At 46.2% G+C, this 14,025-nt stretch overlaps 1 protein-coding gene across 7 annotated transcripts in view; it reads right to left on the bottom strand.

Annotated features, from left to right (window-relative positions):
• The window catches only part of LOC121168175 (ninein-like), a 96,164-nt gene that overhangs the window by 55,912 nt on the left and 26,227 nt on the right, over positions 1 to 14,025 (bottom strand). For all 7 annotated transcript variants that reach the window (XM_040998044.1, XM_040998042.1, XM_040998046.1 and 4 more), the window contains exon 4: positions 4,569 to 4,744. In XM_040998044.1, the coding sequence (XP_040853978.1) occupies positions 4,569 to 4,744 (176 nt within the window). The remainder of the gene's footprint in view (positions 1 to 4,568; positions 4,745 to 14,025) is intronic.

Genomic DNA, 14,025 nt, shown 5'->3' with positions numbered 1-14,025 from the left:
AAAGCACAGCGGCCTGCCCCAATTGTGTTCACCACACAACCCTCCTAGCAGGTCTGAATAATAGAGAACAGAATTGAGAATTTATTCGGTGTTTTTTTTTTTTTTCTTCCCTTTCTTCTACCCTCCGTAGACACAGCATCACAAAACTCAAGGTCAGCTCAGCAGCTCCCACACAGGAAAGGAAACCAGAATTTATTCTTCAAGTCTAAAAGTCTCCTTTCTGTTCTTACTGAGCTCAGGCACAAACAGTCGTCACCGAAACCCTGTGGTCAATCCCAGCTCAGGTTGGAATCAAGATTGTGCATTTGGATTAATTTGGAACAGAATGTCCAATTGAACGGAGTCAAGTGAAAAGTGATTCCTGGAGGAAGAAAAAAAAAACACCGCCACGTGCCTTCCAGTGTCACCCTGAGCTTGCCGGCCAAGCAGCGCAGGTTGCAGCTTGCTGCTGGGTGGAGCAGTCCGCTGGGCTCCTGTTCACTCTGCTCCTGCCTTCCCAAATGAAAGCCGGAAGCTCACCATTTAGTGCTGAAAACTGGGCAAGGTCTTTACCTCCAGAGTGGCTTCATGGCCCTGCCAACTGACCCTGCCAGGGGAGACAACTTAGTGGCTGGATTTGATGTGTTCTTTTATAGCAGGAAAGGGCTACAGTGCTCTAAGTTGTAGGGGGAAGAAGAGATAGAATGGCAATTCCTGAAGGTGGCTCAGATGGCTGCCACCACACCATGACAATGGTGTGGGTTCTCAGCTATGGCACTGCATCCTAGGAGTGCGTAACCAACTGTCACCAGATGAGCTCATGGCTAAGGCAGGCTCTCTAACTGACTTTAAAAATTTTTTTAATTAATTTATTTTTATTGGAAAGGCAGATATACAGAGAGGAGGAGAGACAGAAAGGAAGATCTTCCGTCTGATGGTTCACTCCCAAACGGCTGCAACGGCTGGAGCTGAGCCAATCTGAAGCCAGGAGCCTCTTCCGGGTCTCCCACATGGGTACAGGGTCCCAAAGCTTTGGCCCATCCTCTACTGCATTCCCAGGCCACAGACAGGGGGCTGGATGGGAAGCGGGGCTGCCGGGATTAGAACCGGCATCCATATGGGATGCCAGAGGGTTCAAGGAGAGGACTTTAACCACTATGCTATTGCGCCGAGCCCCTCACGCTGGCTTTATATGAATAAGTTTGAGAAATAAAGAAAACACAGAAAGCTATCCAGCAACCCACCCAAGAACTCCTATGCATTATCGGGGTTGGGGAGGATCCAATGCCACACAGGACCTGGTGACTGTGAGACAAAGTAAGACAAAGTAAGAGCCCAAGGAAAAACTCTGACACTTTAAAGACTGGAGCCAAGAGGACCTCAAATGGGAAGGTGCCCTGGGTCTCCTCTGACATGTCCAAACAGCTTCAGTAGAAGGAATTTGTAGAACAAGTCCACATGGTCTAGCAAGTGAGCTTCTGGTCAACTGATCAACCCTGAATTTCTAAGGTTAATATTTTAGCCACTGACCAGGAAACCTGCAGTCTACCTTGTCAAGATGGTATGTGACAAAAGTGGTGGTGTACCAGCAGACTATACACATCAGAGAAAGTAACTTGTGCACTGGTTGCACGAAGTTGAGATCTATCTTCTTAACTACTGATAGGATTATTAAAATGTGTTAGCCGGGCAGCCATTAGGCCTAGAAGTTAAGACGCCTGTGCTCCACAGAGAACATTTGGACTTAATTCCCGACTCCAGCTCCTTGCTGAACGCAGGCCCTGGGAGGTAGGAGTGAGGACTCACTTGATCGGTCCCTGCCACCCTGTGGGAGATGTGGATTGTTCCTGGCCCTAGCTTCAGCCAAGCGCTGGCTGGTGCAGGCGTTTGAGGACTGATCTGCAGATGGGAATGCTCTCTCCCTGTCTCATCTTTCCTTCCCTCCTTCTCTCTTCTTCTCCCTCTCCCTCTCTCTGCTTGTTTCTTTTTGTCTCTGCCTCTCTCTTTCAAAAAAAAATTATCACAAATGAAATTATTAATTTGTTAGCTATACATTAACAAATTGACAGGATCAATTCCGCTTACAGAACATTTCCTTTTTAGGTAAGTAAGCAGCTGGATGAGCTTGCGTTTGAGTCTACTTTTGGCAAGCAAATAGGCCATGGCTTACAAAAAAATAGGCTATCCCTTACTGCTACAGCTGTTCTGCCCTGGGCTGGGATGAAGCATCCAAGGCAAGCCCCACTGAGAACAGAGATCCACCCAAGTCGTGTGCCTGGTGTTGGCCTCTATTCGCAGTGCTTACTGGCCACAGAGAGGTGCATACAAGGGCGCCCGCACAGAGCATCGAGGGGCTGCATCGCAGGAGCCTGGAGGACTGGAGTGAAGCTGAGCCCGTCACGGGTGAAGCGATTCTGCCCTTTCACTAAGATACAGCTGTGAGACTGCACCCAGGCTCGGGCCTCAGCTCTTTATTTATACATGAAACCAGACAGTGCATAAGCTCTAACAAGGGTATAAGCAATAAATACCTCGCTACTGACAAAGACCGGCTCGGCCCATCAACTTTCTGGATAGTCCCAGAGAAACTAGCATATGCAAAAACAGGTGGTCATGTGATTTCATAGCACCAAATAACAATACCTTGAGTACTCCACAAACATTTGGGGGAAATGAAATATTAGACTTAAAAGTGTTTATCAAATTACAAACTTTTCCTCCTTCCAGTATGGGGACATTTCAACCAATTTTTTGTCAACAAGTCTCTTTAAGAACATTTCACATGTCTCAGGAACAGAATTGATGTCAGACAACAAGACCTTTCCTGACATCAACACACACAGGAAAAAACTGCTGACTGCAGTAGATATATCTGCCTCCTTGGAATCAAAGATGGCTGACTGCTCTGAGCATAGTAGTGCTGGGGTGGGGGAACCTTCAACTAAATTTTCAACAGGGACTTGGCAAAAGAGGAGCGGCCATCTCTCGGAGTGGAGGGGCGGGGCAGAGGAGCTGCTGGCTCAGACCCAGCGCCCTGGTGCTGTGACACTGCAGGCAGCACTGGCCTTCCCCTTCCCTGCAGCATTGTTTGCAGTTTTCATCCACACTACTCTTACTCCTCCACTTCTGTGCCTCCTCTCTCCCTTCTCACTCACATTTCTACCAATGCTCCTCATTTCTGGTATTGAGGACTAGCCTTATTTTTTTGTTTGTTTTTAAATGATGCAAATTTCTGATCAGATGGGTCACACCTTGCCAAGGTTAGGACTTATCGGCAGTTTTCATTGCTACTCAATACTCGGGCTACTGCTTGTGACTTTGGGTTTTGTGGGTGTTTTGGAAGGCTGAGGATACAAGATACTGGGGATAATATGGTGAGCAGACTTCCTGTGGACTTCAGTAAGCTGAACATGAATGGCAGCAACGCAAGCACAATCATTCACACGCACACACACAGGAGGCAGCCTACAGACTACTTTCAGAGAGCCTTGCTCTTTGCTACTTGATATTCACAACTGAAATATCTGCAGCCCCCATCTGAGCTGGGATTTGCAAGAAATATTTAGAGCTTGCTCAGCATGGTGTCTTCAATCATATTCTATAAATGGGATGCTGGTAAATGAGCCATCAAGAAGGCCTGAAGAAACGCTGCTGCTGCCCTACGGATTGGATGATGGCAGCGTACAGAACGACAAGGAGGGAGCTGGGAATGGCAGACGGGTCTCTGTACGCAAGACAACAAGCAGTGCTACAGGACAGGGCACACACCAGGAACAGTGCCTGAGCACTGTCCAAGTGCCCCTGCTTGGATCCTGAGGCAGAAACCAATTGTAAGAGTTGTAAGTCTTGCTGCTAAAGAGGACACCCAAGAGCTCAGAATGCGACATGCCTCCTTGCACATCATGAGAGCTGGAGAAAGGGGAGGAGTGGGCTTTAAAAAACATACATTCTTTCAGGCCCATTGTGATGGCTCAGTAGCTAAATCCTCATCTTTCAAGTGCTGGGATCCTATATGGGGCCAGTTTGTGTCCCAGCTGCTCTGCTTCCCATCCAGCTCTCTGCTTGTAGCCCGAGAAAGAGATCGAGGATGGCCCAAAGCCTTGGGATCCTGCACCTGCATGGAAGACCAGAAAGAAGTTCCTGGCTTCGAATCAGCACAGCTCTGGCCACTATAGCCACTTGAGGAGTGAAAAGATAGAAGACTTTTCTGTCTCTCCTCCTCTCTGTAAATCTGTCTTTCCAATAAAAATAGATAAATCTTTAAATATATGTATATATGTATTTTTTTTCTTTCATTTAAAACACACAGCTCCAGATATGGAAGCGAGGCATGCTGGCAAGAACTAGGAGCACAGTAGACCACAGAGAATACTTATAAACTGCTGACTTTTCCATGGATTTCTATAAAGCATGACCTAAGGGGCCACCTTGCCAAAAGCTGCAAGGTGAACTCATTCCAATGACAAAGAAAAGTCCAATATATTCAAGAGGCAAGTAACGTGGTCAGCCAGTGGCTTGTGAGTGGGCCAATCCTGTGCCAGCCAGAGCCCCGTGAACCAGGCAGGTGCATGGGCCCCTCAGCTGCTTACCTCACTCCGGTCATCTTCATCAGTGGGCAGGAGCGTAGGCTGGGCTTCTTCTCTCAGCGGCTCAATCACTGTCACCTCTGCAAACTCCTCCACGGACTCCTGAAGCTCAGGCAAGGACCTGCGTCCATAGCGCTTGCCCCCTCGAACGTACTTGGGTTGCGCTTCTAGTGAGCACTCTGTACAAGGAGACAAGAGTTGAGGCCACATGCCATGCGGGTCTCAGCCAGAGCTGACACACACAGCTGGCGCACACAGCCTCTTATAGCAGCCTCAAAATAAACCGCCACCCCTGGCCACTTGGTGGGGGTGGGGTGGGGGGGCATGGGCAGATATGAGCCAGCACGTCACATGCAGAGCACAACTTCTGATCTGAGGTGATTTATAGTTCCCTGAGAGGGGATCCGCCTATAGTGGGAGATGTGCCACCACGGCAGTAAGTGATGGGACTGCTCAGGGTTAGGATCAGACAAAGGCAAGGAGCTGTACCAGTTCTTCTGTTAACGATGCTGGCATTTTGCAGAAAGGCAGGGGACGGGGGAGAGTCAGAGATCAAATGAACAGACAGAAACATCAGAGGAATCCTTGGCAAATGGTACTAAAAATGGCACCAAATCCACGGTGCAGTCAGTGTCTGCCCTCCATCCTTCACCAGGCCTTCCACTCCGATCTACCAGATAAACGGGCTGACTGAGCAAGGGACCTGATGTAGCAAACTGTAATCGGTGAGCAACATAAAATTAAGAGCCGGGCCGGAACACTACCAGGGTGAAACCACATGAATTAAAAATGGCGTGCTGTGATGTTTTCCTTCACGGGCTTTGGCGCTGTCCGAAAGAACAAGGAATGCGCATGTGGGAGAGCATCTCTTGACCTTCAAGAGGGACGTCAGCATTCTGACGATGTAACACATCTCAGGTTCAACATTCACCGCCACCTTCACCACCACTGCCACCAGCACCCCAGCTCCACAGTCACAGGCTAACCCTTCACTACAACCAACAGCTTTAAAGCAGTAGAATAAATACTTCACTCCATTCAAATGCCATTTTAGATACGAATTTGTTTTGTTTTAGCACCTTGCCCAATAACAAATTAAAACATTCCATTAAAATGCATAAACCACAGTGCTGTGCTGGCTGCTGCCTTATCCTCACAGACCATGTGCACTCTGTGGGAACATGGCAGAGGTGTCTACACTCAGACACACAGGTTTTGAGCTGAGTCCTGTGCACACCACAAAGTGATGGTGACCGATGAGACAAAAGCTTCAAGGAGAAGACTTGCCTTGAATCTCCACTGACGTCATGCTGGGGCTTTCCAGGGAGGATACGTGATCCTGCCTGACCAGCCCCCTCCCCCATGCCCTGCTCCTAGGACAAGCTCAGATTCCAAACATTCACAAATGTGGCCAGCAGCACTCTGAAAATGTTCAGCCGGGCTCAGAGGGAAGTATTTATGTAGGCACTCTCACTGCTCGCGATATTTATATCCAGCTTTTGAAAAAGCCACAACCAAGTCATTTGATGAGGTCAAGAGAGTCCCTGCCGGGAGACACTGAAGCATATACATTCTCTACTGAAATCCACATGCATGCAGGCGTGGTACCTCTTATCAGGAGTGAGTGTGTCAGCTTGCAGGTGCTCAGGAGCGGCCCAGCCCCCCACGCTCCTTGCTGGCAGCTGACACCCAATGATGCTGGCCAGGTAAGAGGCAAATAAAATCAGCCTTACTGGATCACATACTGGATTCTCAACAAGATACACCATTAGTGACTTCAGGGGCTTGGAGAGGACCACAAGGAAACAAACCTTCAGGAGATGGAGCCTGGGCATTCCCTCGCTAACACAGGCACTCTGGCTGCGGAATGGGCACGAGGGGAAAGGAGCAAGAGAAAGCGCTTCTCTCTCAGAAAAGCTGCCATGCCAGAAAAAGGTTCATTAATCCTCTGTGGGGAGGAGCGTGGACCAGTGCAGCTACTATGGAAATCAGTATCAAGAGTGCTCAGACAACTGAGAATTCATCTACCATATGACCCAGCTATCCCACTCCTGGGAATATATCCAAATGAAATGAAATCTGCGTGCAAGAGAGTAGAGTGACCTGCAGCCCTATAGGTATAGTGGCACAATTCACAACAGCAAAGATAAGGAAACAACCCCGATGCTGATCAACATATGAATGGATGAAAGAAATGTGGTATAGCACTTCAATGGAATACTACACAGCCAACAAAAAAGAATGGAATCCTATCACCTGCAACAAAATGGTCCCAACTAGAGACCATTATGGTTAGCTAAGTAAGCCAGTTTCCAAAGGGACAAATATATTTTCTCTCTGATATGACAGCCTCTATGCAAAGTACAAGATAGATATAGGTAATCAAGTATGCATGTATATTCTCATAGATGAACTGTGTAATGGAGACCAACAGATTGGGAAGCAAAGACAGGCTGCAGTGTATCTCTCTACTCCCAAAGAAGGGGAGGACTCACAAAGAAATTGGTAAATATATCTTCAGAGTATGATACTAGATTTTCTACCTTTGCCTATACCTACCATGCCATGACACATTTAAATAGAAGAAAGTTAAACTTGTAACTGGTACTAAGGGACTACACTACTATGATAACTTGGGGAGAAATGAAGGGAGGAGAAAATAGGGAGAGAAGGATGGGAGGAACTCCTATACCTACAAAACCATATCATGCGGGAAAAAAAAATCACAGTGATCTCAGCCCTGATGCGCCTGTCTGTGCACAACATGGCTTCCAAGGGGTTTTCTACTCACACCCCACAGGGCGTAGACACCAGTGTGCTTGGGAAGCAATGGGAGGTCATCTAGGACATGAACACTGTCAAGACTTGACTTATGTACTGACTTGCTGAATGTTGCTTTGTTGGGAATGTCAAGCATTTTAACTTAATTATCTGGTATTATTTTATCATAATGGATTTTGACCAAATTTTAACCTTCCACAGAACCTATGTATGAGAGGTCTTCAAAATTGATGAAGAGTGGATATTGGGAACAAACTGGGCATGGATTTCAAACATTTTCTGAACCAAAATAAAGTTATTTCTGTGAGAGAGAGAGAACCATCCATTGGTTTCACTTTCCAAATGCACACAATGTTCCCTGGCTGCTACCAAAGCTAGGAGCCAGGAGCTCAACCCGGTCTCCCATGTGGGCAGAACGGACCTCCCCACTTGGGCCCTCACCAGTGCTTTCCAAGGTCTGCGTTAGTAGAACCCTGAAGTTAGGAGCTGGAGTTGAAACAAGAACTCAAGGATTCCAGCAGGGGACTCAGGCATTCTCACCAGCAACTTAAAGGCTGGGTGAAATGCCTATCTTGATAAACTGATGCTTGAAATCAAATTTTCCACAAGTGTTTTAAACTACCTTCATGTTTGTCACTTTCTACAGAAAACTTTAAACTGCTCCATCAATAAAGCTATTAGCACACACAATGGAAAAATGGGTTATCCAGGCTTCCTCATCGAGTTTCCCAAACCATCAATAGGACCAACAAAGGATGCTGCTCACCACTCCACCTGAAATAGATGCCTCTTAGGATGACACCCCCCACCCACACACACAGTCTCTTATTTAGAGCTACAACCTTGTGGGTCTCGGGTGATGACAGAAGTGGCAGGGAGGTGTAGAGAGAACAGTCATGGGAGCAGCTACTGCCATGGAGGTTTAAAACACATGGAACTTCTCCTGATGGGGTTCACCCAGGGCATTAGCAGTCATGGTAACAGTGCACCAAGCAGAAGGGCATTGCCTTAAAGCACGGCTAACCCGGTGCCTGCTACTCCCAACGGCAGAGCTGCAAAGCTGCAGTTCTGGGCAAAGCTTAATGCTTAATGAAAGTGCCTAAGATGTGACATACTTTTTTTTTTTTTTTTTGGTTTCCTAACTTGGTTCTCTTTCCTGAACTATATCAGGGACCTTAACGCTTGGGCAATCTTCTACTACTTTCCCAGACACACTAGCTGGGAGCTGGGTCAGAAACAGAGCAGCCAGGACTCAAACTTAAACTTTCATATGGGATACCAACACTTCTAGGGATAGCTTAACCTTAACCCACAGTGCCTCAACACTGGCCCTAAAGATACCACATTCTTTACTTCTCATCTGTCTCAAGAAGAAAAACTGAAGAGCTGTGACAATATTCACCTAACAAATCAGGATGAACTGCTTACTGTGCACATGAATGACTTTGAACCAGAAGTGTTTCACTTACAAGCAAAGACTGAAAGACTCATCAAGGAGCATGAGAACCGTGAGTAGACGGAGAGGCAGGGGAAATGGCCCGTTCCCAGCCGTCTCGCTCCTCTCCCACTTCCCTGCCAGTAGCAGTGTGGACAGTGGACACACAGCTACCCTGTTGCTAGACCAAGCAGCACAGCATGTGTTTTATTCTAGAAATTGCTCACAGTCAGTATATGATGCAGATGGTCATGTGACACATTTAGTTCAATCAAACCCAACACATGGCCAGCAAAGCCTGGGCAATGAGGACCTACCGAAATCGAAATAGTTGTTCAATAGCTTCAACATCTTTATTCCATCAACTGCTTCCTTTGCAAAAATGCAAACACAGGATGTGGAGTGAAGAAATACCCCCAGCACACACAGGGGCAGTGTATTTTCAAGGATGCCTTCCAGAGCAAGGCAGATTTCACTTTTAAAAAAATGTATTGGGCCCAGCGCGGTGGCGCAGTGGTTAAGGTCCTCGCCTTGCACACCCAGGATCCCATATGGACGCCGGTTCTATCCCGGCAGCCCCGCTTCCCTTCCAGCTCCCTGCCTGTGGCCCAGGAAAGCAGTTGAGGACGGCCCAAAGCTTTGGGACCCTGCACCCGCTTCGGAGGCCCAGAAGAGGCTCCTGGCTTCGGATTGGCATAGCATCGGCCCGTTGCGCTCACTTGGGGAGTGAATCATCGGATAGAAGATCTTCCTCTCTGTCTCTCCTCTCTGTATATCCGCCTTTCCAATAAAAAAATAATAAAAATAAATCTTTTTTAAAAATGTATTTATTTTCGTTTTATTTTAAAGAGAGACAGATCTGCTACCCATTGGTTAACTCCCCACATGCCTACAACAGCTAGGGCTGGGCCAGGCTGAAGCCAGAAACTCCATCTGGGTATCCCAGGTGGGTGGCAAGGACCCAAACACTTGAGCTGCCTCCCACAGTAGTAGAAAGCTGAATGGGAAATGGAGTATCCAGGAGTTGAACCAGATTCCCAACTTACTTCCCAAGCAGGTACTGAGCTGCTGTGTCACAGGTCCAACCCTAGGACAGGCTGATTTCACTCACATTTATTAACACTTGCCAGGGGCAAAATGTTACATTCTAGGGAGGTCTTCAAAAAGTTCATGGAAAATGTGCATTATCTAAAAGCCATGGCCAGATTTAAAAGATGTTTGTATCAAAACAAATCTCTTCTAATTCAACTTTCCCAAGTTCCCTCATACCTGTTGAGAGACAAGATTTTACAAATCAAACCTTTCTGGTCCTGCTCCCTGTAGAACTTTCTGGTGGACTTGTCCCTGTAGAACTGTGCTTTCCCAGTGAGCTGATGGAGCTCCTACCAGAGACAACCCTGTTCCAAAGGACCAAAAAACAGGGACAATGCCAGCAAGGGGCCCATCGACTGCCCTACTGCCAAGCCAATGAGACAATCCTGAAATCCACTTGCAATAAGAAGAGGTCAAGAAAGAAGAAGTCCATGCAAACCTCAGGATATGCACCCTGAGCATCCTTCTTGGGAGAAGAACACTGTGGAACCAATAAGCAGCCCCAACAGACCACATGCCCTTGCTGCAGCACCTGCTCTGAACATGCTATGAAGCAGGCATTAAGATGATGAAAGCATGGATTCGTGTCTGAATCTAAGTAAGCCAAATGGCAAGAAAACAATCAAGTGAGAGACTAAGGCCAAAGGAGAGACTTGGAGACAGACTGAGATGGAGAAAGACAGGAAAGACAAGGACTTGGCAGTGAGAAGGATGGGTCAGGGAAGGAAGACCAAGAGGCTGGGGAAGAGACCTGGGAGGAGAAGTGAGTAAGGTAAGGTATGGCACAAAAAGAACCAAGAGGTGTGGAAGGCGACATCTCAAAGAGGGGAAGGAAGGGAGACCAAGACACTTGAGACTTGCGGACCCCACCTGCCATTCGCTTTGCCTTCTCGGAGTCCTGCACGCATTGCTCAAGATCCAACCCCAAAACACCTTTCTTGGCACAACTTCCAGACTTTTTTTTTTCTCACACACATTTAGCCTAACTCTTAGTGTCTCAGGTCCCAACTGAATGATCATGGATATATTCTTCCAAAGTATGTTAGGTGTTGGAATTATCTACCCAGCTAGCCTTGCAAGGAAGCAAGGACTTTTACAGTGTGAAACTTGGAATCCAATGGCCCTGGAGCTAGGCTCTCAGTTCAGGTTTGGCATACTTAGCTTCACAAAGGCTTAGTTTCTCATCTGGAGGAAATTAAGTCAGTAGGCACACCATGACTCAAAGTTACCACCCCATCTAGTAGCTCCAGTCCTGGGTGTTCTGACCACACTCTTGTTCTTCTACATAAACTTTTGTGGAGCCAATGGCTACCGAAAGCCGCCAAGGCCAGGAAGAGGTGGGCAACTAGGGGCACAGGCAAGAAAGCATCATGGCTCTCTCTATCTCACAGCAATTTCCTCAACCTCATTTTTTATAGACATGGTAGGTGGCAGATGCATAATGACATTATCTAGTCTGTCATCTAAGAAACTAGAGCTGTCCTGATCTTATTTGCATGCTTGCCCCAATTTTCTGTTGTTAGTTTCCCTTCCCTACGTCAATGGATACACCAATTCTCTAAGCTCCACTATTGTAAACAATAATCCTCATGTCTCCTGTTGGCAAACCTTCTTATCTACCCTCGGGAGATTAAATAAAATGTAGACACAATGCCCTGATGAACTGATGTCTTATCAAAATGCTCCCCATTTATATAACTTCAAAAAGCATACATCTTGTACATTTATAAGATTGCCTTTTTGTCCTTTGTAAAATTATCACAAGTGTTCTTTAGCACAATAGCTCTCATGAGACTGACTGTACAGATATGTTCGGTTTGCCTATTAACCCACTGTCAGCTTTTTTCCTCTTATAGAGGAGACTTTCAACAATACAAAAACAAATAGAATGAAAAGATAAGCTTATTTTTGCAAAAAACTTATGCAATTGATGTTCAAGTTTCTCATGACATGCATGTTTCATGAATTGCTCAAAATTCTCATATGCATAGATTTCAAAGCTTGTGACTATTATATATACACAAACACATATAGAGATATATATACATATGTATAGAGAGAGTGTGTTACTGTTTCAAATGACTACACACACTTGTGTCTACCCATAATTGGTTCTGTCATTCCATATAATCTCAACGGGTAAGGATGTTTTCAGTTTCCTTACAAACACACCTCTAACACACCACTTTCATTACTAGTGGTAGTGGTGGTAGTCTCTCTGTTATTCAACTTCTGGAGAAAACTAGTCCTCACTATTAGCATCTCACCAACACCAAGGGAACAGATTCTTAACCAAAGGACAACAGAAGTCTCTTGAGGTATCTGTGACTCCTCTGAAAACCAGAGGCCGCAGGCAGGGTTCAGAGCCTGGCCCAAGGTCCTGGATGGAGTTACAAGGTAAACTGGAGACACTGGCCACCAGGGTCCCACACTCAGCCCCAGGTTGTGCATCGGTGCAGCTTTCCTGAGTGGATATAAACATGTCTGTAAATCATTTTTTTACTTCTTCCAACTCTAAGAAAAATAATGATGTTCACTTCCGAGAATTAGGGAAGTCTGCTATTAAAAAGATCATTTAAACCAAAACAATGGCTAAAGTTCTGTTTTCCCAATGAATTGGTCTTTCCAAATCTGAGGTTTTTTTTCTCCATCAATAAACAAAGGAAAGACATTTTTAATGGGCCACACTAGGGAAAGAAAATGTTTTTTGCATTCCACTAACCTCAGCTGCAGAACAGAAATCTAATGCCAGAAGCATCAAAGAAAAGAGAGCCGCAGGAGATAGGCCCAGCCCACACGTTGCTGCTGCAAGTACTCACTTGCATTTCCATCTTGCAATTGCAAATCCTTTAAGCCATAGTCCATCTCGAATTGAATAAAAAGCTAATAGTTAACTTGATGCCTTCTTCAGGAAAAATAATTTAGAAATTAAATTGTACACATAGATAAGAGGGTTACGCCACTGGCAATGTTAACCAGTTTGGAATTTTCAAAGGATGTCCAATGTCTCTAGTTTTTATTTGGCCATATCTGAATCTCAGTGTTTTTTTTTTTAATCATGTTTAGTTGTTGTTACTGCTTTTTAAGCAATAAATTTAAAGCTCAGAAAATTAAAAACAAAATATGACTATTAAAAAGACACTGAAACAAATCTAGTCTGCAGTTTTAAGATTAAGAAAGTATGGCTGAGAGAAGCAGAAACACAATGGGACCCAAGCCTGCGGATATTATGGCTCATCTTACCTCTGCTCCTCTTCACACACAGCTGCTTCTCAGAAGTATACTAAAGCAGGCAAAATACTGGGTATTTGTCAATAGGAAGAACAACTTTTGAGGCACCAATTTCTAGTGGGTAAGAGCTTACAAAAACACAAAGGGGCTTCCTTCATGGCTCAGAGTCCAGGGGTGACATGCCAGCCCGGCCCTGCCACAGCCACCACAGTGGGGACTCGAAACTCCAGAAATCTGTAGCAGGCTAACTTTCAAGCTGATAATTGCATATGGCCTGCCAATGGCCCTTGGCAGAGAAAAGGTTCCCCAGGCCTGTTCCAGACGTCATTCAGCTGTTAGCACAACCACTTTTACATGTGAGGTGACCATGACCTCAAAGGTTGTGACATACAAAGTCTCCCCCAGTATACAGGCAGAAGCAGCATTTCCGAGCTGCCAGCACAAGGCCCTGTCTGTCCCATTAGACTGACTTTCCACATTACAGTCCAGGACAGCATCTGTCCAACTTAAATCTTATGGGCCAGTGTGTAACACAGCACATTACACCGCCTTGCAGCATTGGTATCCCACAGGGAAGTACCAGTTCTGCCGTCAATCTAGCCCCCTGCTAGTGCAGCTGGGAAGGAAGTGAAAGATGCCCCATGTACTTGGACCACTGTCACCCATGGGGGACACCAGGATGGAGTTCCAGGCATAAGGCTTTGGCATGCCCCAGCCCTGGCTACTGGGTCCCTTCAGGGAGTGAACCAATAGATGGGAGATCTCGCTCTCCTCTCTCTGCTCCCCTTTCTCTGTAGTTTTGCTTTTGAATATATGCATGCATGCACACAACTGCTTAGAAACTCCTAGGTACAGGAGAATACTAGTTCCCGACAGCCCTGGTTACCAAGGTGGTATCTCATAACCTTTTTATTTTTCCAG

The sequence above is a fragment of the Ochotona curzoniae genome, unplaced genomic scaffold, assembly GCF_017591425.1.
Source record: "Ochotona curzoniae isolate NIBS_2020 unplaced genomic scaffold, NIBS_Ocur_1.0 patch72, whole genome shotgun sequence".
In the NCBI taxonomy this organism is placed as follows: Eukaryota; Metazoa; Chordata; class Mammalia; order Lagomorpha; family Ochotonidae; genus Ochotona; species Ochotona curzoniae.
The sequence above is the reverse complement of the archived record's forward strand: the minus strand, read 5'-3'. Positions and strand labels throughout refer to the sequence as shown.